Source organism: Chiloscyllium punctatum, chromosome 3 (genome assembly GCF_047496795.1).
Source record: "Chiloscyllium punctatum isolate Juve2018m chromosome 3, sChiPun1.3, whole genome shotgun sequence".
Classification (NCBI taxonomy): domain Eukaryota; kingdom Metazoa; phylum Chordata; class Chondrichthyes; order Orectolobiformes; family Hemiscylliidae; genus Chiloscyllium; species Chiloscyllium punctatum.
Genome location: NC_092741.1, coordinates 97,567,951 through 97,595,728, shown reverse-complemented (window position 1 = coordinate 97,595,728; position 27,778 = coordinate 97,567,951). Strand labels below are relative to the sequence as shown.

Below are 27,778 nucleotides of genomic sequence, written 5' to 3'. Positions count from 1 at the left end.
CCATTTTCCTGCTCCTTGGATGCTGCCTGAACTGCTGTGCTTTTCCAGCACCACTCTAATCCAGAATCTGGTTTCCAGCATCTGCAGTCATTGTTTTTACCCTTCTATTCTTCCTACCAAAGTGCATGACCTCACACTTTCCCACATTGTATTCCACCTGCCACTTTTTTGCCCTCTCTCCTAAGCTGTCCAAATCCTTCTGCAGCCTCCACGCCGCCTCAATGTTACCTGTCCCTCTTTGGGTCATCTGCAAACTTAGTCAGATTGCCCTCAGTTCCTTCATCTGGATCGTTATTGTATAGAGTGAAAAGTTGTGGTCCCAACACTGAGCCTTACTGATCACCACTTGTCACTGGCTGCCATCCTGAGGAGGAGCTTTTTATCCCCGTTCTCTGATTTCTGCCACACAGCCAAACACTATGGGCCCTTAATTTACTCAGAAGTCTTCTTTGCGGCACCTTGTCAAATTCCTTCTTGAAGTCCATGTTATCTACCTGAGGCAACACAGTGGCTCAATGGTTAGCATTGCTGCCTCACAGCGCCAAGGACCTGGGTTCAATTCTAGCCTCGGGCAATCTGTATAGAGTTTGCACATTCTCCCCATGCGTGGGTTTCCTCTGGGTACTCCAAAGATGTGCAGGTTATGTGAATTGGCTATGCTAAATTGCCCATAGTGTCCAGGGATGTGTAATTTAGGTGCATTAGTCAGGGGTAAATATAGGGGAATGGGTTTGGGTGGGTTACTCTTTGGAGGGTCGGTGTGGACTTGTTGGGCCGAAGGATCTGTTTCCACATTGTAGGGATTCAATGATTCTATCCATTGGCTCTTTTTAGTCTAACCTGCTCATTACTTCTTCAAAGAATTCTAGTAATTTTGTCAAGCATGACTTCCCCTTGATGAAAGCATGCTGACTTTGCCCTATTTTACCACACACTTCCAAGTATTCAGAAATCTCATCCTTTACAATAGCAGGATGTTACCCACGTCTGAGATTAGGTTAATTGATCTGTAATTTACTGTCTTTTGCCTTAATTCACTTTTTAAACAGGGGTGTCACATTAGCAATTTTCCAGTCCTCTGGGACTCTCCCAGATTCTTGCAATTCCTGAAAGGTCACCACTCGCCTCCACTATCACTTTAACTATCTCCCTGAGAACTCGAGGGTGTAGTCCATCTGGTCCAGGTAATTTATCCACCTTCAGGCCATTCAGATTTTCTAGCATCTTCTCCTTGGTGATGGCCATCATATTGAGCTCTGCTTCCTCAGTCTCTTGAAATTTTGGGATATTACTCATGTCTTCCACCATGAAGACTGATGCCAAGTAATTAATCAGTTCCTCAGCCATTTCCTTGTTCCCCACTACCATTTCTCCAGCGTTGTTTTCCAGTAGCGCAATGTCCACTTCTGCCTCTCTTTTGCCCTATATACATTGAAAGAAACACTTATATTCTTCCTTTATATTGTTGGCTAACTTACCCTCATATTTACCCTTCTCCTTCCTTATTTCTGTTTTTGTTACCCTCTGTTGGTCTTTGTAAGCTTCCCAATCCTCTGGTTTCCCACTGTTCTTTGCCACATTATATGCTTTTATTTTTGCTTTTATGCTTTCAAGTCAGTCATGGTTGCCTCATCCTCCTTGTAGCATGTTTCTTTTTTCTTGGGATGAATCTCTGCTGTGTCGCCTGAATTACTCCCAGAACCTCCTGCCATTGCTATTCCACCATCTTTCCTGTTAGGCTCCTCTTGCAGTCAAGTCTACCCAGCTCCTCCCTTATGTCTCTGTAGTTGCCTTTATTCAGCTGTAAGGAGAAAGTGAGGACTGCAGATGCTGGAGATCAGAGCTGAAAAATGTGTTGCTGGAAAAGCGCAGCAGGTCAGGCAGCATCCAAGGAGCAGGAGAATCGACGTTTCGGGCATAAGCCCTTCGTCAGGAATGAGGAGGGTGTGCCAAGCAGGCTAAGATAAAAGGTAGGGAGGAGGGACTTGGGGGAGGGGCATTGGAAATGCGATAGGTGGAAGGAGTTTAAGGTGAGGGTGATAGGCCGGAGAGGGGCTGGGGGTGGAGAGGTCGGGAAGATGATTGCAGGTCAATCTTCTTTGACCTACAATCTTCTTCCCGACCTCTCCGCCCCCACCCCCTCTCCGGCCTATCACCCTCACCTTAACCTCCTTCCACCTATTGCATTCCCAACGCCCCTCCCCCAAGTCCCTCCTCCCTACCTTTTATCTTAGCCTGCTTGGCACACCTTCCTCATTCCTGAAGAAGGGCTTATTCCCGAAACGTCGATTCTCTTGCTCCTTGGATGCTGCCTGATCTGCTGCGCTTTTCCAGCAACACATTTTTCAGCTTTATTCAGCTGTAATACAGTTATCTCTGATTCTATCTTCTCCCTCTCAAATCGTAGAGGAAATTCCATCATATTATGACCATTGCGTCCTAAGGGTTCCTTCATCTTAAGCTCCCTTATCAAGTTTGCCTCACTGCACAACACTAAATCCAGTATTGCCTGTTCCCTAGTGGGGTCCACCACAAGCTGCTCCAAAAGGCCAACTCGTAGACACTCCACAAATTCCTTTTCCTTCAAAGCCACCAACCTGATCTTTTCAATCCACCTGCATATTGAAATTACTCCCCATTTTCACTGTAACTTTGCCATTCCTATACATCTTTTTTGTTTCCTAATGTATTTTGCACCCCAGCTCCTAATTACTGTTTGGAGGCCTGTACCTCCAACTTTTTTTTTTATTTTATCTTTGTGGTTCCTCAATTCTACCCACACAGATTCTACACCATTTGATCCTACTTTGTTTCTTACTATTTATTTAATATCATTTCCTACTAATAAGGCAACACCACCACCTTTGCCCATCTGCCTATCTTTTCAATAGGATATGTATCCTTGAATATTCAGCTCCCAATCCTGATCCTCTTGCAGCCACCTCTCCGTGATGCCCACCATGTCATACCCGCCAATTTCAATCTGCGCCACAAGCTTATTTACCTTATTCCTTATACTACATGCTTTCAGATATAGCACCTTCAGTCCTGTATTAACCGTCCCTCTTCTCATTGTCATTCATTTGTCCAATGTGCTTGAAGCTTGATTGCTAACCTTTTCTATACACTCTGTCCAATTTTTATCTGTGCTGGAGATTTTAATAACCTTCCCTGAGTTCTGCACTCTTACCTCCTCCTTTACTTCAGGTTTTGTAGTTTCCCCTATAACTGAACCCTCCTCCCTCCATTTAGTTTAGAGCAATGTTTACAGCCCTTGTTATGCAATTTGCTAGGATTCTGGTCTCAGCACAGTTCATATGAAGACGATCCCATTGGAACAGGTCCCTTCTTCCCCAGTACTGATGCCAATGTCCCATGAATTCAAACACATTTCTCCCAAACCAATCTTTGAGCCATGCATTTACCTGCTTAATCTTATTGGCCATGTGCCAATTAGCTTGTGGCTTAAGTAGTAATCCAGAGATTATTACATTTTTGATTCTGCTTTTCAATTTAGCTCCTAGCTGTTCATACTCCCTTAGTAGAACCTCTGCCCTAGTGTTATCTATTGTTGGTACCTATGATAGGGAGGATGACTGGCGTGGCTTGCTATCCCTCTGTTGCAACGCCATCCTGTGCAGCCTTCTCACATAGTCCTTATTCACTACAATGGACAGAAAATTGTGAAGGTCATGATTCAAACAAGTGGCTGCATGCCTACATTCCTGATACATGTTAACATAATACTATTCTAACTCAAATTTTGTAGCCCAGACTTAAAAGCATAAAATAAAAGAGCAGGAATACACAATACAGTCCATCAAACCTCCTCTGCCATTTAATGTGATTTTGGGCTTCAACTCCATTTTTTCACCTGCTCCCCATATTCTTTGATTTCTTGAGAGATCAAAAATCTGTATTTTTCAGCCTTAAATATATTCAATGATGGAGCACTTACAACCCTCTAAGGTAGGGTATTTCAAATATCACAAGTGAAGACATTTCTCAGCTCAGTCTTAAATGAGTAGCCCCGATCACGAAACTGTGTTTCTTGTTTATTTTTAAGTCAGATCACCTCTCATCCAGATAAGGCAAGAAGGCATGTAAAGCTCAACTCTCAATTTTGGTTCTTTTACATATATGGGCAAGTGAAAAGAACGTTGTTCATATTCCAGCTCAGGAGAAAGTGGAAAAACTGACAAACCATTTTTTTGGCCTCAACACATTGCTATCTACTAATATAGAGTAGCTATATTTGGGGCAGCAATAATGCAAATACATTGTAATTGTTAAAGGAATTTCATAAAAAACTATTAGTTATATACTGAGCTACTTACAAATGAGCTGGTGTAAGATGTACTGACCCACATCCATCTGATGAAGAAAGGTTCACGTGAACATTTTCCTGAGAATTCTCAACTAAATATGTTGAGAACTCAACTTCTGCAAAACATGGAATACATTCAATGACAAAAAGATCTTGTTTCAAAACAAGAATCAAAAACACTATTGAATCATTTAATCCATTCATCTCCTTAAAGATACAAAATTTCAAAAATATCAATGTTTAATATTTCTTCCATTTACAAGCAGGCTTGTTTCAATGATGTATTGTTTCAGTATTATTTTAGCTTTTGTAAATCTTCTGTATCTATATTTTCTGTCAATTTTATGTAATTGTTTCAATCACAGCTAAATTGTCAAAAATATCTAGTTCATGGCTTATGAGTTTTAGAATAACTTTTAAGTTATACTTTAACCCTATAGGCTAAAAGGTTTGAAGAGAGCTATAAAACAGTAGGTGGCTTATTGGTGAAAGAATTGGGAATATAATGTCTACAATGCTTGTAAAAACAAAATTTTATTCACAGAGATACCTATCCACTTTAAAAACATTCAGTAAATCCCAAAATACTGTAAATCCCATTTAACTTCGTTAGATATTGGAATAAATTGCAAATGATAAATTATTGGTCAATTTAAAAAAGCCCACACAGCAGGCTACATTGTCATGGAATTGGGTGAAACTTAGGAAAGTGCTTTGGTTTCGATTTATCTGGTTGTTTAAAAGGAGAGGTTTTTAATTGCCGTTTAAACCTTGTGATTTGCAGATCCTTGAGAAAAGATAGCCAAAGTGAATCACCATTAAACAGATATGCACAGGAAAAACAGTAAGACCCTAAAGACCTCATTCCTGATGTTTTTGCCCAAAACATCGAATCTCCTGCTCCTCAGATGTTGCCTGACCTGCTGTGCTTTTCCAACACCACACTCTCGACTCTAATCTCCAGCATCTGCAGTCCTCACCTTTCACCTAAAGGCATCACTGACCAAAAAATATGCATAAGGCTTAATTTCAGCTTACAACTTGTAGGTTTAAGAGTGTCTTATTAAAAAGAGAAGCATGGAAGTATTGAAAAGTCACCATAATAAGGGGCTGGACATCCACAGTCAAGAGACTGTAAACAAAAGCTTTACCTCCAATAACAGCAGATGCTGAGGAGAATTCTCCAGAAGACTGTGGCATACTTATGAACTCTAGGAAGTAAATAACTTCAAGATTGATGTGTTTTACTAGAAACATTTTTTGGATGAAGTAGGAAAGTAAACCAATGTGCAAAATATACCTTATATACCCGAGTAATAGTTGATCTCGTAAAAGTCGACCCCCTATTTCTGGCCAAAAAATCTGGAATTTTCCATTTATCGTGTGTAAAAGTCGACCCTAGCTCTTCACAGATAACAGATCAACATTTAGGAGTCAGTGTGCCAGTCGTCCTTCTCCGCTCTGGGTCTTTCAGTCTGCCAAGCATTGCACTCCACTCTGGGTTTTCAGAATTACTGTAATTCACTTTTTTTTTCTTTATTCGTTTAGAGATCAATTGGGCTTCTGCTAATGATACAATATGAATTTTGACAGACATGAATTTCAGCCACTTAAAAGTAGTAGCCATGTAATAGTCGACCCCATAAATTTAACCTTTAAAAGTAGTCAAAAAAATTTGACTATTACTCGAGTATGTACGGTTTTGAGTAATTATTCTATTTAAATTGCTTGCTAAAAAGTTTCAAGAAGTGCAATCTTGGAGTGGTTGTACTTGTTAAAATAAAGCATTCAGATTTATTTTTAAATGTGAACAAACCCTAACCAGATCAAAATTATCATGCAAAGTCTTGGTGGCAAGCATGCATTACAAAGATTCATAATAACAAATATTTTTTCAATACTTTACATTCAGAATTTATCTATTAATACTATTCAACCTCAAGATTATTATTTCAAAGCGATTGCACTCAGTTCAACATGGATAATGCAATAAAAATGATTTACCTGACAATCTCATTGCTTCTAAAACTTCCACATTTGCTGGGTACAACAAGGCAGAAATTGATTCTCCTCTGGATTCCTGAGCAGCCTTGAAAAGTACTGTGAATTGGTGTGTACAGATGTAAAAGAAAGGACAATGACCAGACTGTAGGAGGTCGAAGAGTGAGCTACAGGATGACAACCTAGAATAGAATTTATTATTAATTTCAGCATGTGAAAAATAAAAACAATTTTTAAAAAGATTAATTTGTAAATACAACTAATTTACTATGCTTTGAGCACTAATTCTGATTATCACTGACAATGCGATTTTTATTTCATATCACAAAACAGACACTTGACTTTTGGGTGGCGTAGGAATGCAATGCCCAAGCTGTTGCCTCAGACTAACTGGATTGATCAAAGGGTCTTTTCCCCATATTTCAATTTACTACATTGGGGGCCCTTTGTGCGTCATTAATCCAGGAAAAATGATCCATCACTGCATTTGGGGTGCACATTACTACACAAGTTAATTAGTCAAGTAAATAGATTTGTAGAAGGGCATATAGCTTTATAGCAAGCTGGGAAGTTTGTTTAGGCTAACACTTGGACGAGATATTTTAAAGGGCCAAAAAAAAACGTTGAATATAAGTTTAATTCAGAACTGCACAAACCTAAAAGAGATTCAAGCAGTTTAGATGCAACAAAGAGCCAGAACCACAGTAGTGCATGTAAAGTAGAAACTCGTTCATGTTAAATTGGTAACTATCCTAACCTTCGCTTTAAAAAGATTTGATTTTATACCTTGTGCATTTCATTCACAGAAAAGCAGAATCTCCCAAAAGTAAAGATGACAATGCAAGCAGATGGAAGCATTGTTTCAAAAATGAAAATCTGTGCTTCAGTCTTCTACCAACATGTTACTTCTCAGCTGGCTACTACTGACTTACCAGTCTTTCATTAAAATATTCTGTATCTTGTAATCTGGGGACCACTGTAAACCATCATCAACTGATATACTATCAACACCAATTCTTGGAAAAAGTTGCAGCCAGGGTAGCCTGGGATGCATCCAGTATCTCAGACTCTGCTGGAAGGCACATTTTAAAGGAGGACTATCATCGGGCTCCTGAATAGGTAAAAAAAAACAAAATAAAATACTTACTTGCTCTGAGTAACTTAAAAACAAAAGATTTTTCTTTATGATTTTTATTATGAGTTCACAGTAAAACAGACCAAAAATGTTAGGACATTGTCAGCCATCATGATACATTTTTAACTAGAACTAATTAAGAATAACAATATATAAAACTCAAATAAATGGAAGTTTAAATGTTTTTGTTTACAAATACAAAGCCAGAGTTTCCCCTTTTTTGCATGAATCTAATTGTTGTTAGCACTTATTTTATCTACAGAAACTAAAGGTTCATAATTTCTAGATTTTCCCAAAATTCAGTTATATATAGCAATTTCATTTTTGAGTAAAAATTACTTAACTTTCATCTAGTTTCCAACTCAGCATTCTCAACTCAATAGTGTCAGGCAAGAGTTACTTTTATTTCACAGAAAATTAGTTTCACTAAACTCCAATGTAGGGAGATTCAACTTAATGTGCAACTAAAATGAAAGCGATCTGGAGATCCTAATGAACAATATATATTTACCATCACAACATTATTCGTTGATTGTCATTAAAGCAAACTAAATGTTAGAATATTAAACATTTTGTAGATCTTGTTGCTTTATAAATGATTGACATGATGACATGTAGAATATGATATACTGTTCCCGTCATGGTTTAATGAAAGGATGTTGCAGCTCTTGAAAGAATGCAGATGAAACTAACCAAAATGATTGAGGGTATTGAGGATTTGGATGATGGGCACTGTTACAAAGAGTGAGCATAATATCCTGCTGGAATATTCTAATTTAATAATCTAATTGCTGTTTTCAAAATTCTAAATAGGAACAATGAGATAAGAAAATGGCAGGGCTACAGGTTTTCACATTGTCCAAAACAGTAGAACTAGAGATCACAATTTACACTTGAAGGGAGACCAAAGTTAAAATAAATTTGTGGAGAACTCATTAAAAAGTGAGTGGTGATCAATTTGTAGGGCATGATTCCTTGGAGATGAAGAATTTGCACATACTAGCACTGATCACACTTTAGCACAAGTGCAATGCAAAGAGGTAATTGTGCCTTTAATTGAGGTTATGCAGAAGTCCCATCTCAGTATTGGAGTGAGCCGATCATGCTCAACTCAGAAATAGGTTTATGAATATAGTGTGCTGTTTCTACAGGACAGTTCAGAGAAATCACTGAGTTCACTATCAGGATAATGACAGGGAGACCCAATTTGAAAATTGTTATTACAAAGAAACAATATGGTCACTAGTTTTGAAAATGTGGAAACATTCTCCCTTTCCAATTAACCTCACAGAACTTTTAAAAATCCAGTCTAAATATTTACTAAATTGTCACACTTCTACAATAGCTTCAAAAAGCCTTATGATTGTCCATGTAATTTTAACATCTGGCTTGTGTGCAGAAGTTGTTGATGCTCATCTGACCAACCTGGTAGCACGGGGAGCTGAGTCAGAAGACTCCAGAAAGGTGATTGTAATTTTTCTTTGTTTCTATTTGAGCCATACAAGTAGAGGTGTGTCTCTGGACCAACACAGAAACAAATGAAACTTACACAAATTAAAAACCTTATATACAGTGTGTTGTCATCTCTGACACCAAAGCATTTTCAAAAGGCCTGCTTCCTTCTTCTCTCCCATTATGTCTTAGTATTATCCAAAGTTCTTCACCTAGGACTGAGGGAACCTGTTTGGCATTTGAGCCTGTTGATCCTGGAGATTTAGTCATGCAACCCAGGTGCACATATCTGGTCAATGCAGACATGCTGAAGGACATCTTGCCACAGATGTATGGACCCTCCTTGTCTTGAACTTCCAAAGGTTGGAGGTGGACGGTCTGGCCACCTTTTACAGAATCATATGTCTTTCCCATCTCTCAGTCTTCCTTTTCATTTAAATCTTCCCTTTCCTGAACCTAAAAATTAATAGTTAACCTTTCCCTTCTGGGAAATATTTTTAAAATAAATCATACTAAAATCCATCCTGATGAAATTATGAATAATTCAAAAAGGTAGTTATCATGGACATATGTATAAACATACCCGTGTGATGACTGGGATTTCAGTAAAATGTACAGATATTAGATATGCTCACACAGTGTGTACTTCAGCTTAGTAAAGCAGGCAATTACAGATTCTGCCTTTCCAAAGTTAAACTATGTTCAGGGAATAAATTTTGAGTTAAAGTAAATTAGAAGACATATTGTTGTTAAAGGTTTGAAATCAGTGGAAGTAATTTATTACGATAAATTAAAAGTTTCACGAGGAAAAATGAATGAGTATATTTGTGTGAAGATGCTATGACTTTAAGAAGTGTATTTTGTTCTTTTTTTAAAAGTGAAGAAAAGTTTTAAGACAGAGGCGTCAAGGTAATTATTGAAATTCCATAAACACCTTGCGAGGCCTCAAGTTTTTTCAAAAGTAGGAACAATCCAAGCAGCCTGAATGGGTGGGGCAAGCTCCCACAGAACCAGGATGTTTTGTTTTAGTTTTTCAGTCACAGTTGCTGAGGTCTTGAAGTGTGGAAGCTGCTTTTCCTCTCTCGGATACAGCTAAAAGCTGGGGGTTCTCTTCCTGCTATTCAAATTGCATATAAAGCAACCTGTTTTGCTGAATTTACCTTAATCAAGTGTGTGTTTATGAGAATGTTACTATGTTGAAAGTTACTGTTTAGTGGTTAAATACTCTTATTATTCTGTTAAGTTTTCTATTGGAGTTAAATTATTCCAATTTCTTCTTTCGTTTGCTGAGGTGGAGGGTGCACAAACTATGGATTGTCCAGAGAAGAGACTTTTGAGAGTCCATTATGTGATGCCACCTCCAGTTGGGTGCCTCCTGGCACAGCCCTGTCACCTTGTGAGGAACAGGCAGATAGAATTTGCACCAGATTCCCTATCCTCCTGTCTCTATTGCTTCAGTCCGGAGGACCAATGGCTGGGAGGATGGGAGTGCATGTGTATCTCCAGCAGGTGGATGCTGGAGTTGGCTTTTCATGGCAGTCAGACAATCACATGCTTGACGAAGGTGGGTTCCCATAGTGTTGCTGTTCTCCTGCAGCCTCTAGGTATTGAGGGCCATTACCTCCCACAAACTGGCCTGCTGCTCAAATTCCTCCAAATGCCTGTGAAGTCCCTAACTGCTGATACCACAACAGTGTCTCCTGTCTACAGCTGAGTAGGTGCTTGATCTCTGGCATCTTCAGAGTGCTAGTAGCCTGGGGTGCTTCTTCCTTGGCCAGCTACAGAGCTATTATAGTGGCATGCTCACCAGATTGTGCTCCCAAACCTGCTAAGCATAACATTCCCACTGAGGAATTAGTATCTGAGCTGGTGGGGGTACAGGAGGCAGACTTATTAATGCTACCACTGAGACATTCTTGTCCTCAAAAGTCAAGGTGATGGTTCTGGTGGATCATGCAATTTCTCTCTTGAGGCCGTGGACATCCCACTGGTGCCTGCAAGACACAAGGGAAAGAAGGAGTAGCAGCCAGTAGTTATAATTATGTGCAATGAATGACACTGACAGTGGGATTAATATGAGAGTTGCAGTGGAATGAAGATTGGTATTTCTTCAGTTGGCGGTATATGGATGTCTCTGCAATCCATTGAAGTGGTCTCAGTCTTCACTTGTGAAAGTCAGGATTCCCTCCTCACAAGGGGTGGGTTGGGGGGGGGGGGGTGGAGGTAAGTACTTGATGTTGGGCATCCCTTCTGGTCTGGGCACTAATTTATTGTGGACTGTCTTCTGCTAAAATGAGAGATGGAGAGAAAGACTAAGTAAGGTTAAATTAAGTGACACAGCTATTAGTGTTTGGGGCAGCAAGTGAAGGAGAAATTTGCAGGCAACAGTGAATGTGATAGTGTTTGAACTTTGTTAGGAAGTAGGTACAGCAGTAGAGCTAGAATGAGTATGAGGTAGCAAAGAGAAGAATGTGACACTTACATTTACCCAAGAAGTTGCTGACCTTCTGGAAGCCCTAATAGCTGTTCCTATGGACTGTGCAGACAGTACCAACCACTGACGACCTCAGACTAAGCTCAAATGTCAGTCATCCAGGAAGAGGAATGCCCTTGTCTGGACCATCCTTTCCACCAGGACTGTGTCACAGAACCAAAATGCCATCTTCCCCTTCTCTGACATCTTCTGACAAAATGTCCGTCACAGAGCAAGGCAATTGTAGTGCTCATGTGCATGCACAGCAGCCTTTCAAAACACCAGGGATATTCGTTTTTTGGCAGATAACTGGAGAGTTGCAATTTCTTCAGAGAGTTGATGCGTGGTAAGATGGGGCTAGAATTATGTACAGATATGTAGTGGTGGGGCCAGTAGTTAAGGAGCTAAGTTTGGTGAGATACAGAGGGAGGTCTCACTGGACCTCACAGAATTAAATCCTCCACAAAATCTTGAAAAAGCTGACACTTTGCCAAAAAACTCTCAGCACTCTTGCTTCTTCTTTAGTTCAGCAGAATGTTTTAACCTACTTACTTAATTTATTATGGAGATACCCATAAATTCTTATCTCCATAATAAATTAACTAAGTAAGTTAATTTATCCAGCACAACTAGTTTTGAGATTACTTCAATGTTTTCACAAAATTAAAACATTGCTTTTTAGCAAAAGCTTTGTACACATTAAACTGCAAACTGGCATACAAACGAAAATGGTTGATTCTTAGTGTTTTTAAAAAATACTTTCACCATCACCTCCTCCCCCACCCTTTTAATTTATTAAGAGTTAAATGAAACAGGGCATTTCTTCCAATTCCTATTCAAGTTGCTGCATATAACTGTATTTTCAGAATAATGACAAATAACACTGTAAACCATATCAGTGAAGGGTAACTCTAGAAAAGTGACAAACACTTGCCTATGGATAACACAAACAAAAAGGAAAGTCAGAAATGGCAGGTTTTTTTTGTTGACTAGAAGGTTATCATACTAATAATGATTTTTTAAACACATACAGTTTCGTTAGTGGTTATATGAAAACAATTCAAAAAGGTAAGACAGGTACAGTTCCCTTTACTAATTTCTCAACAGAGTGTCTTAGTAACAAGGTTAGTCAGAAACAAAACAGGCAGGATAGCATAAAATCTTGAATTGATGGCAACATGATCTTTTTTCCTCAAAAAGGCCTTACCTGTTTAATATAAAAATCATCAGCTTTTATTGTTGTTCTGTGAATGGATCCTGATAACAATTTGATACTTGATTTTGCCCAGGAGAATGGAGTAGGTGAGGTAACCAAGACTCTTGTTTTAATACTCCAGTCAGTATGTCCATCTGGGTAAACGCTAGGCTGATCTGGGCTACATTCAGCTGAAGCCTAAGTAAAGGATCAAAAATAAACAAAGGTCACGATTGGATATTTGCCTCACTCATACAATATTCTTGCATGGGTTAACTTCATGCAAGTTTATTTTGTCAAGAAAAATGTCTACTGTTCTTAAATTTTGAATTAAAATGATGTATTCATATCAATTCAATGATACTGAAAGTTATATCCTACACAATGTGGTAATGAATAACATTGAATTTTAATGACAGTAGATGGGTCAATGAAGTGGTGCCCAATGTGGATCTATTTTTCTTTCTGAAACCTAGGTTTAAATTCAGTCAGACTGCTCGGAAGGCCTCTCTGCTTAATAATGCTGGTTTCCACTTGCATTCAAATAGGCAAGCTCAGAGAATCCAGATTAAAAGATCGTAAAGGCAGAACTGCTATGAAGTCATTTTCATCTACAGGCATTTAGTTTCATATGAACTCCACAAAACCTGACATTATTCCCATAATTACTCACAGCTAATGTCAAGCAGGAGCACAACAGAAGAGTTAAATTAGGCTCAGGCCACCATTATTAATTTCCTGGAGTTCTAGATCAAGGTTTTGTCTTGATTTCCTAAAGTAAAATGTGCCTTTGGAAAATTTTACAAGGTGAACAAAAACCAATTAAAATCCTGCCACAGGGACTTGGAATGAATGAAGGCTAATATCAACCATCCAACACATCACAAACCATCCAACACAGCACAAACCAGAGGGCAGCCATTCAGTTTGTCATGCTAGCTTTCTGTAGTGCAATCTAATCAGTCCCATTTCCCAGCAAGGCTATTTCCCACAAGTGTTAATCCATTTTCCTTTTGAAATCATTCACTGTCACACATAATTTCTAGGTCACTATCACTCACTGTATATTAATACTCTCCCTCATATCCTACCCTACATTCTTTGCATGTAATATTTAATCTGAGTCTCCTTGTACCATCAGCTAACAGGGACATTTTTTTGTCCACCTTTTCTAAAGTTATTATAATCTTTTACACGGTCAAATATTTCCTTCATCTCCTTTTCTCCAAAGGGAAAATCCCAGCTTCTCCAACCCTGGACAGAACTTACTGGCAGTAATATGGATCCTACACACTATTAGAGAACTGGTGGGAGTTCCACCACAATTCCAAGCTAATCTGGCACTTATATCAGAGAATAATTATTACAGTGCACAAGGCCATTCAGTCTATTATTCCTGTCCTAGCTCTTCAACCGATCATCGTTATCCTTAAAATAAAACAAAGATCTGTGGATGCTGGAGATTTGAAACAAAAACAAGAATTGTTGGAGAAACTCAGCAGGGAGAAAGCAGAGTTAACATTTCAGATCCAATGACTCTTCATTAGAACCAGTTCTGATGAAGAGGCACTGGACACAAAACATAAACTCTGCTTTCTCCCCAAAGATGCTGTCAAACTTACTGAGTTTCTGCAACAGTTTCTGTTTTTGGTTGAGTATTATTACCTATTGGCCAGCTCCTGCCTTTTCCCACATGCTTGTGCACCATTTCTAGCCAATTAATCATTAAATGTCTTCTTGAATGTCTCAACTGAACTTACCTCCACCACATGTCCTGGCAGTGCATTCTGTATCTCAACTCTGATTTATAACTGGATGATATGACACACTGATGTAATTTAAGAACTGCCTAAGTGTGCCATGAAATTTCATACAAATGTACTGCAAATCAATGCAAACAGATGTAACCATTCATGTATTTGATCCTTCTTTAGCTTGTATGCTCTGTGTTGAAATCCTCATTAGTTAGAGCATAACCATAGTAAATACAAGTAAATGCTATGTTTATGAGCAATGAATTCAGCCTAAAAAGGTGGGTGTGATTTGGAATTGTTTGCTTCACTAAAGTGTGCCACATCAATGAAAAGATTGGGAATGACTGACCTAACTACTCACAATGTGAAAAAGCTTTCTCTCTTGTCAACCTTGCTTCTTTTGCAAATCTCTTTAAACCAATGCTCTCTTGTTTGTGTTCCTGCTTGACCTGGAACAGCTTCTCCTAACCTATTCTATCTGTTTTTTTTGAAAACCTTCATTAAATCACTTTCCCTTCAAGGACAAAAGTCCCAGCTTTTGGGACTACATAACTGAAATTTCTCATTCTTGGAACGATACTTGTAAATTACTTTTGCACTCTCTCCAATGCATTCACATCTTTCTTATAATGTTGTGCCCAGAATTGTCCACAATTCTCCAGCTAAGGTTGAACAAATGGAATATGCAGGATCAATATTATCTCCTGTCTTTTTGTACTCTGTGTCCTTTTAATATAGCGGAAGACATATTATACCTTTTCACTTCTCTCTCCCTGTCCTGCCAGCTTCAATGACCTGTGCACAGATACACCAAGGTCCATCTTCTGCACACCCTTTGAATTGTAATCCCCTATTTTATATTGGCTTTCAATTTTATTTCTATGCATTGAACCTCATTGGCCACTCACCAGCCCACTTCATCAACTGGTCAATGTTCTTTTAAGGTCCTGGACAGTGTTAGGTCTCCCACTGAATGAAAGCCCCTGGTAGGTCAGAAATGTCACCCTGAAACCTGCAAGCCAACCAGAGGTTCACAGCTTTGCATTAACAGAATTTACTGGCACTTGGAGTTATGCCAGAGTCAGGGCATCTCTGTCAGTTTCCTGGAGCTCAAGATGTAGGTCTTGGCATGAATCCCTAACAAAAAAAACTTTGTGCCTTTGGAAAATTGTACAGTTATGCACTAGAACCTACCCACAGGACTAACAATAGATCCCCTACATTAGGTCTGTGTGGGCAGGACTGTTGTGAAGGTCAAGGGCTCCAGTCAGGGTGAAGGAGAGGGAGACAGATTTGATATAAAATGTCATTCTTCCGGCTGCCCCACCTTCCCAATGCTAGAATCCTTTACCAGGCACACAAGGTCAACCGCCGCCTCAAAAGTCTGCATGAACACCTGACAGGATTTCCGAAACAATGTCCCCCACTCACTGCCAGTGAATATGAGCAGCAGCAGCAGGTTAAATTCCTTAACAAAACCTGCAGTACCTTCCAACACAAAGACTGAAAATAAACAAAGACATGTGAGGTAATCCAAGCAATGATTTATAACCCTAGACAGTCAGCATTAATGCTTATCCTCCTGGCACTAGAATGATTTGTCCAGGAATAATGATGATGAAAATAAAATGATCAAAACTTACAATGTATCTTGGAGGTGATGATATGTGCATGAATAGTGCTGGTATTTCTCACCAATTCAATAACATTAGGCAACAAGTAATTCACTTAAATAAAATTCAGGGCCTGGTCAGCCTCACAACCAGCCTCACATTGGTGTTGGTATGCTCCAATTCATTAAAAGACCATCACTGTGTTCTCAGCTCTATTAAATGTCAATCTAATGAACAAAAGTAGGAATTGTTTTGTAACAAACAGTATAGAAATATATTTTTAACAAGGAAACTGGAAATAGCGATACAGCAAGTCAGCGATTTTCTGTTGACTGTTAACAGCCAATCATCCTGGAAACATAAAATTCCTTCCAATTAGAAGTTAAAAAACAGTTGCTGCAGGTGTCAATGAATTGTGATAATTGCTTCAACAAAAGTGCAGAGATTCTTCATCCATTACAATAGTTTAGGTTTAGCAATACGTTCAATGCTTACACCACTGGATAAACATTTGTGACACTATATCCACAAAGGTATTGTTATTGTGAAGTCTGCTGCTTCAAGAACTGGAATCCTTCACTGTGGCTAGCACTTTAGTGATGATTGTGCTCCAATCAGGGAAGGTAGAAGGATCCTAATGCAGTGCTTAAACTGAACTTTATTGAGCCATTCAGCTCAAATTGTTAAATGATTAAAGTAGAACAGGAACTATAATTTATTCATAAACTTGTCCTCTGTTGAGCTTTACAGTAAAACCATCATTTCTCAATAAGCTATGTCAGCAAATGTATGAAATGAATGTCATTTTATTGTTTTTCATTCAAGCCAGTTTTTTCCTGTGATTTATTTTGGGAGTGTTATGCTTTATCCATCACATTTTGATTAGAAATCCAAGGCTTATCACCTCCATCCTATGCTTTGTTTTTATAGTTTCACTACTGCTTCTTACTAAATAGTGCTATGTTAATACTTGCCCTGTAATTTCTCCCTATCTGCTTATTATTAGCCTATGTCTGCACATTAAATATCTAATGTTTTCACCCTTGTTTCAGTTCTTGCTGTCTAGGTGATAGGCATTTTGTTGTTTGGATTCTTATTGACAGTAATGCACCCAAAGTTTGTAAACCTTATATACAACATCAGCCAAAGCCAGAGTTGACAAACAGAGGCAGTTTTGTCTTGCATTATACATAAACAAAATTACTTTTCAAGTTCAGAACTTACTTTGGTCTGCAGCTGTGGAATTGTTGAATACATTGGAAACTGAGTGCAACATTTGGATTCACCATCTTTAAATCTTTTCAGCTCCCCACTGATTTGATTATATTCTGCCTTCAGATACCGATGCTCATCTTTCAACCCAGCAATCTCTGTATTTAGTTTCTCATTTATTTGATGCAGTGCCTCACAAACAGTGGTCATTTGAACGCCTTCATAGCTTGAATTAACTTTAAAGATATCCAGCAGAGTCTGTGCAGCTTCAAAACGGGCTTTTTCATCATCACCCTCTTGATGATTCAGTGATAGAGATGCTACAACTGATCCTTTCTTTGGAACTGCAGAGCTAGTAAAAGGTACTTTGGTTCTTTTTGGAAAATCCTTCTGTTGTCTCTGGCCATACTTCGGTTTGGCCCTCTTGTGAAAAGTCAAGACATTCTGGGAATAGTTAAACTGATTTCCATCTTGTGACAGCTGGCCTAGAGAAAAATAACAAAGCTTGCTGTTTTACACTTTATATCTGTTGGCAAAGTGTGATAATTAGAAAAAATACAACAGAAAGAAGGTAAAATAACCAGGGTGAAACGATAGTTCATATTCTGTAAAACAATCTTTTTAGTGTCTGTACGAAAGTTATGTTCTAGTTATATCTTCGTGATACATTACATCACAATTTATCTACATTATAATTTATTCTTTAAGCAGAATATCCCAGCAATGACTGCCAACAGCATCATGAGTTATGCCTCAAAGACTGCAGCAGTTCAAGAAAGCAGCTCACAACTACCTTTTCAAGAGCAATTAGGGATGGGCAATAAATGAAGGCCCAGATTTCCTTGATTAGATAAATTAATAAAAGGGAAAATTGATTTCCACAAATTAAAACTTATTTTCTTCCTAGGATCTCAGCCAATACATATTTTACACCCTATTTTAGTGGTTATCAAAGCAACAATTTGAACCGGAATCTCAAATAATCACTATGGTTTTAAACTAATAGTAAGGTAAAGGTAATTTATTTCTGATAATTGGACAATAATTTTAAATATTGTTTACAACATATAAATTATGATGATTCACAACATACAGTAAACTGAACTGCAGGTGAGTTTGCCTGCCATGGCCAAATAGCTGGAAACAACAAGAAGTGGGTGCAAAATAGCATTAGTAGGTATGGCAGGGCAAATTGGACTATGTGGACATCAGGCATGAGTCACAAGTGTCAGCGAGTGTTGCTGGTTGAGAGCTGGGGTTGTGGTGCATCAAACATTGCAAGAGGTGGTAGGGGAATGTCAAGTGAATTTATATTCACTTCCCTTAATCAACATGTGAAAGGTTACTGGAACTCTTGTGACACTATTGCCTTCAGATCCCGAAACTGACCTTCCTGATCACCACCTCCCACTCCTTCCATCAAATGATTGTTGAACATCTCCTTGCCATCCTGCAAAACCATGGGCATCTCACAACCTGCTCACTGTCAGCTTGCAGCCATCTCCATGCCTGATGTTCAATTTTCTATGCGTTAAATTCAGAAGTTCACATCAATGCAGCCTCCTTTTCAGTGTAAAAACTTACCTTTCAGAAGAGCAGGTTAGTTGCAGGATATGTGAAGAAAGCTATCTGGCTCACCTGTTAAGCACAGAGGAGCCCAGCAGAGTTATGAGGAAGGTAATAATGCAGGACCTACTACATACTACAATCGTACAGCTGAGGTATGTACAGAAAGTTTGTTTATCCACCTTAATCTGAACAGACACAAACAGGGCAACAATTGTGACCCCTACTATGACCAAGACACAGTAAAGCACAATTGTCAGTCTTAATGAGTACATAGAATCTAAAATTTATGAGGACAACTGATTTTGTAGCTGTATGTTGAACTATTGCAATTTAAATTAAGATAATCATGGATCATTGTAACTAAACAAAACAAAAATAATACAGAACTAAAATGCGCTTTTTTTAAAACAAAAAACCCTCTCCTTCACACAGAAGTCCAGATAAAACAATCGTCATTGGGAAGTGACTTACATCAAAATAGTTTTACTGCTTTTTGCAACAACTTTATTTGTAACATCGAAAAGCTGAAACAATACAAAAGGTTTCCCTAATAGCTCACTTGTAAAGGCAGTGCCCAATGTGCAAATGAACAATGTAGACTAGGAATCTCCAGGTTCACTTACTGATTTGAACATATTTACTTTTGGTTTCACTACATGATAGAAGATAAATTTGCCTTGGAAGGCAATGTACTGAAAGGTCACTTAGCTGATACTGGGATGGTAGGATGACTATATTAGGAGTGGTGGGTTTGACTAGGCCTATATTAGTAGTTTTATAAGAATAAGAGGGAATCTGATTGAAATATGTAAAATTGTAACAGAGCTAGACAGACAATATTAGATTACATTCCCTACAGTATGGAAACAGGCCCTTCAGCCCAACAAGTCCACACTGACACTCCAAAGAGTAACCCATCCAGACCCATTTTGCTCTGACTAATGCACCTAACATTATGGGCAATTTTAGCATTGCCAATTCACCTGACTTGCACATCTTTGGACTGCGGGAGGAAACCAGGGCACCCGGAGAAAACCCACACGGACTCGGGGAGAATGTGCAAACTCCACACAGACAGTCATCTGAGGCTGGAATCGAACCTGGCTCCCTGGCGCTGTCAAGCAGCAGTGCTAACCACTGAGCAACCATGCCACCCAAGATGCATGGTGAATGCTTCCCTGCTGGAGAGCCTCGAACCAGGGGTCTAAGTTTACAGGGTTGACCATTTAACATGGAGATAAAGAAATATTTCTTCACACAGTGGGTGGTTAACTTTCTCCACAGAACACTATAGAGGCCAGGGCCCCAACTAAGAGTCTGATAATTGTTTTTGATATTAAAGGTGTCGAGGGGTTTGAGAGAAAGCAGGGATATGGCATTGAGATAGAGGATCAGTCACAATCATACAGAATGGTACAGCATGCTCAAAAGGGCCAATGCCCACACTGACTCTTAGTTTCTATGTTTCCAAATCCAGCCATCAACCTGTCCATGAAGGAAAGCAGATACTTGAGGCAGCTGAGGCCCCATAGCACAGTTGCTCGTCTGCAGCCTCTGGGAATTTGAGCTTTTGCATCCCAAAATTGAGAGCAATTTCTCAATGATGAGTCAAGCAATACCTTGGCATAGTTACAGTCACGAAATCAATGTACCAAGCAACACCATCATCATCCTAGGTATGTCTTGCCCCACAAACAGAACCCATCGGAGGTGGCAACACAGTGGTATCCAGCTGGGAGAGATCCCCTCGGAATTCTCAGCATTGACTCCGAACCTCAAAGTTTCATGGCATCAGGTCAAACAAGGACAGGGAAGTCTGCTAATAATCATGTACAGCCACTACTTGGCAAATGAATCAGTGCTCCTCTATGTTGTACAGTATTTGGAGGAAGCATTGAAGAAAGCAAGGAGGCAGAATGTACTGTGGTTCGGGTACTTCAATGCCCACCACTAAGAATGACTCGACAGTGCTATTACACCTATGCTGTTCAGTCCTAAAGGTCATAGTGTGGGGCAGTGGCAGGTGATATGGGAACCAACTAAGAAATGAAAAAAATTACCTGACCTCTTCCTCACCAATCTGCCTGCCGCAGATGAATCTGTCCATGACAATACTGGCAAGAGTTACCATCCGCCATAGTCCTTCTGGAGGCAAAGTCCTGTTTTCACATTGCAGACACCCTTCATTATGCTGCCTGTTTTTACCACTGTACTAAATGGATTAGAATTCAACTTGGTGAAGCTATAATACAGGATTACATGTATGCCAAATGGCATATGCAGCAATTGATAGACAGAGCTAAGTGATTCCACAATCAACACATCAAATATAAGCTCTGAAGTTCTGCCACATTCAGTTATGAATGATGGTAGACAATTAAACAACTCACTGGAGAAGACTCCATAAATAACTGCCATAAACAAATATGGGGGAATCCAGCACATTAGTGCAAAAGCTAAGGATGAAGCACTTGCAACAATGTTCAGCCAGAAGTGCCAAGTGGAGGACCCATCTTGGTCCCCTACAGAGATCCTCAGCATCAGAGATGCAATTTCCAGCTAACTCAAATCACTCTACATGATATTAAGAAACAGTTGGAGGCACTAGATACCTCAAAGACTATGGGCTCTGATAATATTCCAACATTCAAAGACATATGGGTGGCACTGTGGTTAGCATTGTTGCCGAGAGCACCAGGGACCTAGGTTCGATTCCAGCCTTGGGTGACTGTGTGGAATTTGTATGTGCACCCTGTGTCTGCATGGGTTTCGGCTGGATACTCCAATTTCCTCAGTCCAAATATATGCAGGTTAGCTGGATTGGCCATTCTAAATTGCCCCGTAGTGTCTGGAGAAATGCTAGCCAGATGGGTTAGTCATAGTAAATGCGGGGTTATGGGAATAGAGTGGAGGGATCTGGGTGGCATGCTCTTCGGAAGTCAGTGCAGACCTGTTGGCCTGATTGGTCTCTTTCCATAGTGTAGGAATTCTATGATTCTACATGTTCCGGAACTTGCCGTGCCCTTAGTTAAGCTGTTCCAGCACAGCTGCAGCATTGGCATTATCTGGCAATGTGGAATCTGCCCAGGAACAGCGCTTTCACAAGACAATGCAGCACAAATCTAACTTAGTCAATTACTACCCCAGCAGTTTACTCTTGATCACATGCAAAGTGGAGGAAGAGGTTATCCAACAATACTATCAGACAGGGTTTGCTTTGCAATAACAAGCTCACTGACTCATTTTGGGTTCTGTCAGAGTTAGTCAGCTCCTGACCTCATTACAGATTTGGTTCAAACATTGACAAAAGAGCTGAATCCCCAAGACGAGAAAGTGACTATCATTGAGATCAAGGCAGCATTGGACTAAGTATGGTTTCAAGAAGTTCCAGCAAAACTTAAGTCAGAGAATCAATGCAACTTCCTTACTGGTTGGAGTCATATCTGGCATAAAGGAAGATGGTTGTGGCTTTTGGAAGTCAGTTACCTCAGCTCCAAGACATCTCTGCAAGAGTTCCTCAGAGTGTCTTAGGCCCAGCCATCTACAGTTGCTTTATCAATGACCTTCCTTTCATTTTAAGGTCAGAAGTGGGAATGTTTGTTGACAATTACACAGTTTTCAGTATCTTTCATAACTCCTCAGAGACTGAAACAGTCCATGTCCAAATTCAATAAAAGCTGGACAATATCCATAACATTTGACTTTAAATGTTAGCTGTTTTCTCTCCACAGATGATGGCAGACCTGCTGAGTTTTGCCAAAAATTTCTGTTTTTGTGTGTTTGAGAACGCTAACATTTAGAGTTTGTCGTTTTACTTCTCTCTAGTTTCCCAAGTCCCATTCTCACATCACGGTTTCCTCCTTTTGACTGTCAAATCAGCTTTACATGGAGCAGTTCAAGCATTAATGCATTGAAGTCAAATTTTCCACTCTCAAGGGAATTTGACAATCAAGTACCACTTTTTCCCATGGAATGTTGCAATGATTTTAATGTATGCCAACTCTTATGCATGCTTGACTCTGCAAACAAAAAACTGTCTTGGCGTTGAAAGTCTGCTACTGTAATTTCAAAGCCGAAACACAAGCAGAACTGGATTGGGACAGAAGTGAGTGACAGGATTATCCAGCCAAAACATATTGATGTAAGAAATTTATCTTGCATTCACCTGTTATTTCCTTGCCCCACGTAACAACCAAATTTTCTCATTTGAAGTTACATGGAAGCTGGTCAGGAATGCATTAACACACAGTGAAATCTTACAGGGCCCTCAGTGATGAGGACAATGAGGAGAAATCTGGGAGAATCACATGGGAAGTATAATGAGGTCCTTCCCAATGTCAGGAGCAACACGCTGTATTTTTCAAGAGAGGTATAGGTATTGAGATGAGATAATATTAATATTAATGGGAATTATTGCTCATTATCACCATCATTAACACCAAATCTAGTACCATTGATTTGCATTGAATGGTCCCCATTCTATCATTGATCGGAGAGGAATTAGACACTAAGAACTCCAAGAGTCAGAGTGGGTGCCTGGTGACTCCAGCATTTTGCTTGCTTCTCTGGGCTTCCATCTTGGACAACCAATACCACCAACATTGCAGGACATGCTCCATTGACAATGGCTGCATATACTTCACATCACTTGTATGGTCACTGCATCCTTCCAATCTAATTATAGTATGCTTCTGCACTTTGAAGCACACCAGTATCACTCTTTCAAATACTGCTGTAAGGACACTTTCTGTACTTAGACTGGCACCCAACTTACAGATTGGATCTGGCCGATTCTCAGAGTGCTCATGTGCTTTCCTAGTACTCACTCACTTTCTGCCTACTTGGAGGCAGACAGCATGTCTGCCTTACTGTGTCTTGGCAGCTTGGCATGATTGTCAGGACTCATCAATCCAGAGTACGGATACGTTGCTGTATGTCACCATCAGAACTGGGGCATAAATTACCCCTTTTCTGCCAAACCCTTCTCTAGAAAATATCACAAACCATGCAGAGCAACTCTGGAATAACAATGTTTGTCGAGCTGCACAATGACCTTTCAAAGATGGCACACACCAAAAGTCCCAGGGTATTCTGGGATATCTCAGTAGTGGCGAGTGGTTGCAGCAATGGTAATGACAGATTCGAGCTAATATCAGATGAGAGAGATAGTTAATGAGGCAAGCTTGTGATAATAGCATGAGAAAACATGCTCAGCTTCATAGAAATCTTCCACAATGCTTGACAAAAATTACACCAAAATATGGCAAGATTCAAAATTACAATCCTCTACTAGGCAAACAAATACTCAGAGCCACATGTGTTATGACAGGAATAGAACATAATATGGAACAAAAACATAGCCAAAACATTTGCTGTTATACAGACAATGATAATCCTATTTTTAGTTTAATAGTGTAAAAATTGATGTTATCTGAGAGCCCTCATGCAGAGTTTCAGTCATGCATGTGAAACTGTAGGAGGTTGTTGGATAATGTTTCACTCTATAAATGGTGTATTCTTTGGATGACTGTAAATAAGACAGAACTCTCAAATGATGTCTTACTGAAAATTATGGAAACACTCACCATAATATGTTAGTAGGATCAGTACTATTACACCTACTGGTGTCACTGAATGCCATTGGAAAATACATACCAAAGGAAAAACAGTACATTGTGTTAATATGCTTTTCGTTCAAAATTCTTCAGTCATCATCTTTACTTCCTGTCATCAAAATCAGTGATTTTTAAACTTCATCACAGCAATTCACTATCTTTTTTCCAAAAATTATTTAAAGTAAAGTCATTTTAATCTTGCATTGTTTAAACTTAGAAGCTTTTTGTGAAAGTGAAAACTAAGGAGTTCTAATTGGCAGGTAGATAAGATGCTACCTTTGATTTGTTTCCTTGTAGTTTGTAAGTAATTAACAATTTATTAGCTTGTTTCAGAAATGGATACATACCTTACATACACTGATTTGCAAGTGTTTAATCTTTCTGGGTGAGAAAAGCCAGAACCAAAGTGAGCCAGACGTCTGCAAACAACTTAGTGCACAGGCAGGAAGGCTGAAAATGGGGAAAAGACAGAATCTGGCAGGGAAAAGACATTCTGCTGTGAGCTGCAGATATCCAGAATAAATGCAAAAGAATTACATATGAATGAGGAGCAGGAGATGGTCACTTAGCCTTTGCAGCCTGCTCTGCCATTTAATAAGATTAAGGCTAATCTGATTGTGGTCTCATCTGACTGCCTTGTTAATCAAGAATTTCTCTAACTTTGCTTGAAAGCAATCAATGATCCCACTTCCCATGCTCCCTCGAGCAAAGATCTACAATACCTTAAGAGAAAAAGATCCTCCTCATCTATATATCAAATGGGAAACTCATTATCAAACTGTGTCCCCAGGTTCCAGTCTCTTCCACAAGGGGTAATATCTATTCAGAAGCCACCCTGTCAAGTCCCCCCGGACTTCATACATTTCCTGTCATTCAGGCCTAGCATGTCCAACTTTTTCTCATGCATCAGAATCCACTTCCCCAACCCAGCCAGTCCAAAAGTGGAATGAAAAACAATAGTGGTTTTATTGCAGAAATGAAATGAATGCACAGAACAATACATATAATTAATTCTCAGCTTGTTTCAATTAAATACAAAACTTCAAAGACAAATCATACTTTCTCCAATAACAGGTTTATTTAACCTTTCTCTGGTCAGCATGCTTATCCTGTGCAGTTGAGAAGAGCATTTTTCCTTTTGCTTAGTCAGGCTGAAATGAGCTGGCTGACCCAACGGCTGTCAGAAGTCCTAATGATCTTCATCCCATTCAATAATTCAGAAGTAGACTCCTAACTAAAATCACATAGCTTGCCCCTCCATTTTGCTATTCCCAGAACTACAATACACAATCAATAGATTATTGGACAGCTTTTGTCGGCATTTCTATAGAAATGGTGCATCCTGTTCTTTTGATTATCTTGTACATCTATTAACATTGTATCAGAGTACCTTATATAAAAGTTTTATAGAACAAAAGCAAGCAATTCAGCTCAGTGATTCCTTTTAGAAAAGATTGAGGACTATGCTAGATATTTAATTGAATAAATATTTGATGGAAAGTAAACTCTGAACTTGCATTTCCAAAATGATAAACTCTCAGTTCATTTTCCTTGAAGATTCAAAGCAAATTCCAAGATATATATTTAAAATTAATTATTTTCCATCATAATTAGATATAATTGTATCACAGTAAGAAGTACTCCATTCAACAGCCAGGTATTCAGTATACAACTTCAGAGATTTACTGTTAAAAGACCAAAACTGCCCCTATTCTACCAATGATCAGTATGTAGAGTTGAATTTGATAAACAACATACAAACTCGGAGCAGGAGTAGGCCGTCTGGCCCTTCAAGCCTGCTTCACAATTCAATAAGATCATGGCTGATCTTTTTGTGGCCTCAGCTCCACGTACCCACCATAACCCTTAATTCCTTCATTGTTCAAAAAGAAAATCTACCTTAGCTTTAAAAATATTTACTGAAGTAGTGTCACCTACTTCACTGCGCAGGGAATTCCAGAGATTCACAGTCCTCTCTACGTCTATCTCATCTATTCCCTTCATAATTTTATATGTTTCTGTCAGATCCCCCCCTCAGCTTTCTAAATTCCGATGAATATAATCTCAGTCTATTCAGTTTCTCCTTATTAGCCAACCCCCTCAACTCTGGAATCAACCTAGTGAACCTACTCTGCACCCCCTCTCGTGCCAGTACTTCCTTTCTCAAGTGAGGAGACCAAAATTGGCCACAGTACTCCACGTGTGGCCTCAGCTGCACCCTACACAGCTGCAACATAATCTCCCTGCTTTTAAACTCAATCCCTTTAGCAATGAAGGACAAACTTTCATTTGCCTTCTAATTACCTGTTGTACCTGCAGACCAATCTTCCGTGATTCATATAGTTGGTTCAAAGACATTTATACTGAATCTGCATACAGGTAGTTCTCCTATAACATGGTAGCTACATTTCCGTGTGACACCCTGGTGTAGAAAATCATGCAATATAAATAATGGGGCCTATGGAAAAAAACAGAGCCATGGCGAACCACCAAAAATATCAGTAAAAAAGAAAACAAAAAAACTGTAGTTAGCCTTACACAAATAATAGCACACTCTAAGTAAACCTTTAAATTTTTTTTAACAAAATAATAGTGCATTTAACACTTTAACACTAAAACCACTGACTATGGCATTGTACCTTTCATGAAGCTCTTCACCAGAAAGCACATGAGCTAACTGACCATGTGATGCTGACACGGAAATCCAGGTCTCCTCAAGATCTTCCCCTGGTTTGAAATAAATTTCCTTCTAAATGTAGACTACAATTCCCAGTTTCAAGCTAAGTTTCAAATCTTGCAGAACTGATTGCATTCCTATTTTAACTGAACTATGAATTTGCATTTTGCAGACAGAGGATCCTGAGGCTGGGTTTTGCTACGAGGTAGTGCCAGGATGGAATCATGTAACAGTGAACAGCTGCTCGCTTATAGAGTTATAGAGATGTACAGCATGGAAACAGACCCTTCGGTCCAACCTGTCCATGCCGACCAGATATCCCAACCCAATCTAATCCCACCTGCGAGCACCTGGCCCATATCCCTCCAAACTTTTCGATTCATAAACCCATCCAAATGCCTCTTAAATGTTGCATTTGTAACAGCCTCCACCACATCCTCTGGCAACTTATTCCATACACGTACCACCCTCTTCATGAAAACGTTGCCCCTTTGGTCTCTTTTATATCTTTCCTCTCTCACCCTAAGCCTATGCCCTCTAGTTCTGGACTCCCCCATCCCAGGGAAAAGACTTTGTCTATTTATCCTATCCATGCCCCTCATAATTTTGTAAACTTCTATAAGGTCACCTCTCAGCCTCAGACACTCCAGGGAAAACAACCCCAGCCTGTTCAGCCTCTCCCTATACTCAAATCCTCCAATCCTGGCAACATCCTTGTAAACCTTTTCTGAACCCTTTCAAGTTTCACAACATCT

At 39.3% G+C, this 27,778-nt stretch overlaps 1 protein-coding gene across 4 annotated transcripts in view; it reads right to left on the bottom strand.

Moving 5' to 3' along the window:
- The window catches only part of LOC140463325 (protein downstream neighbor of Son-like), a 50,375-nt gene that overhangs the window by 7,841 nt on the left and 14,756 nt on the right, over positions 1-27,778 (bottom strand). For 2 of the 4 annotated variants that reach the window (XM_072557126.1, XM_072557143.1), the window contains exons 2-6: positions 17,175-17,647; positions 12,596-12,781; positions 7,261-7,439; positions 6,332-6,510; positions 4,338-4,443 (exon numbers count right to left, since the gene is read on the bottom strand). In XM_072557126.1, the coding sequence (XP_072413227.1) occupies positions 4,338-4,443; positions 6,332-6,510; positions 7,261-7,439; positions 12,596-12,781; positions 17,175-17,647 (1,123 nt within the window). Of the gene's footprint in view, positions 1-3,578; positions 3,665-4,337; positions 4,444-6,331; positions 6,511-7,260; positions 7,440-12,595; positions 12,782-17,174; positions 17,648-27,778 lie in introns of all 4 variants that reach the window. The other 2 variants (XR_011954660.1, XM_072557135.1) reach the window with 2 other exon arrangements.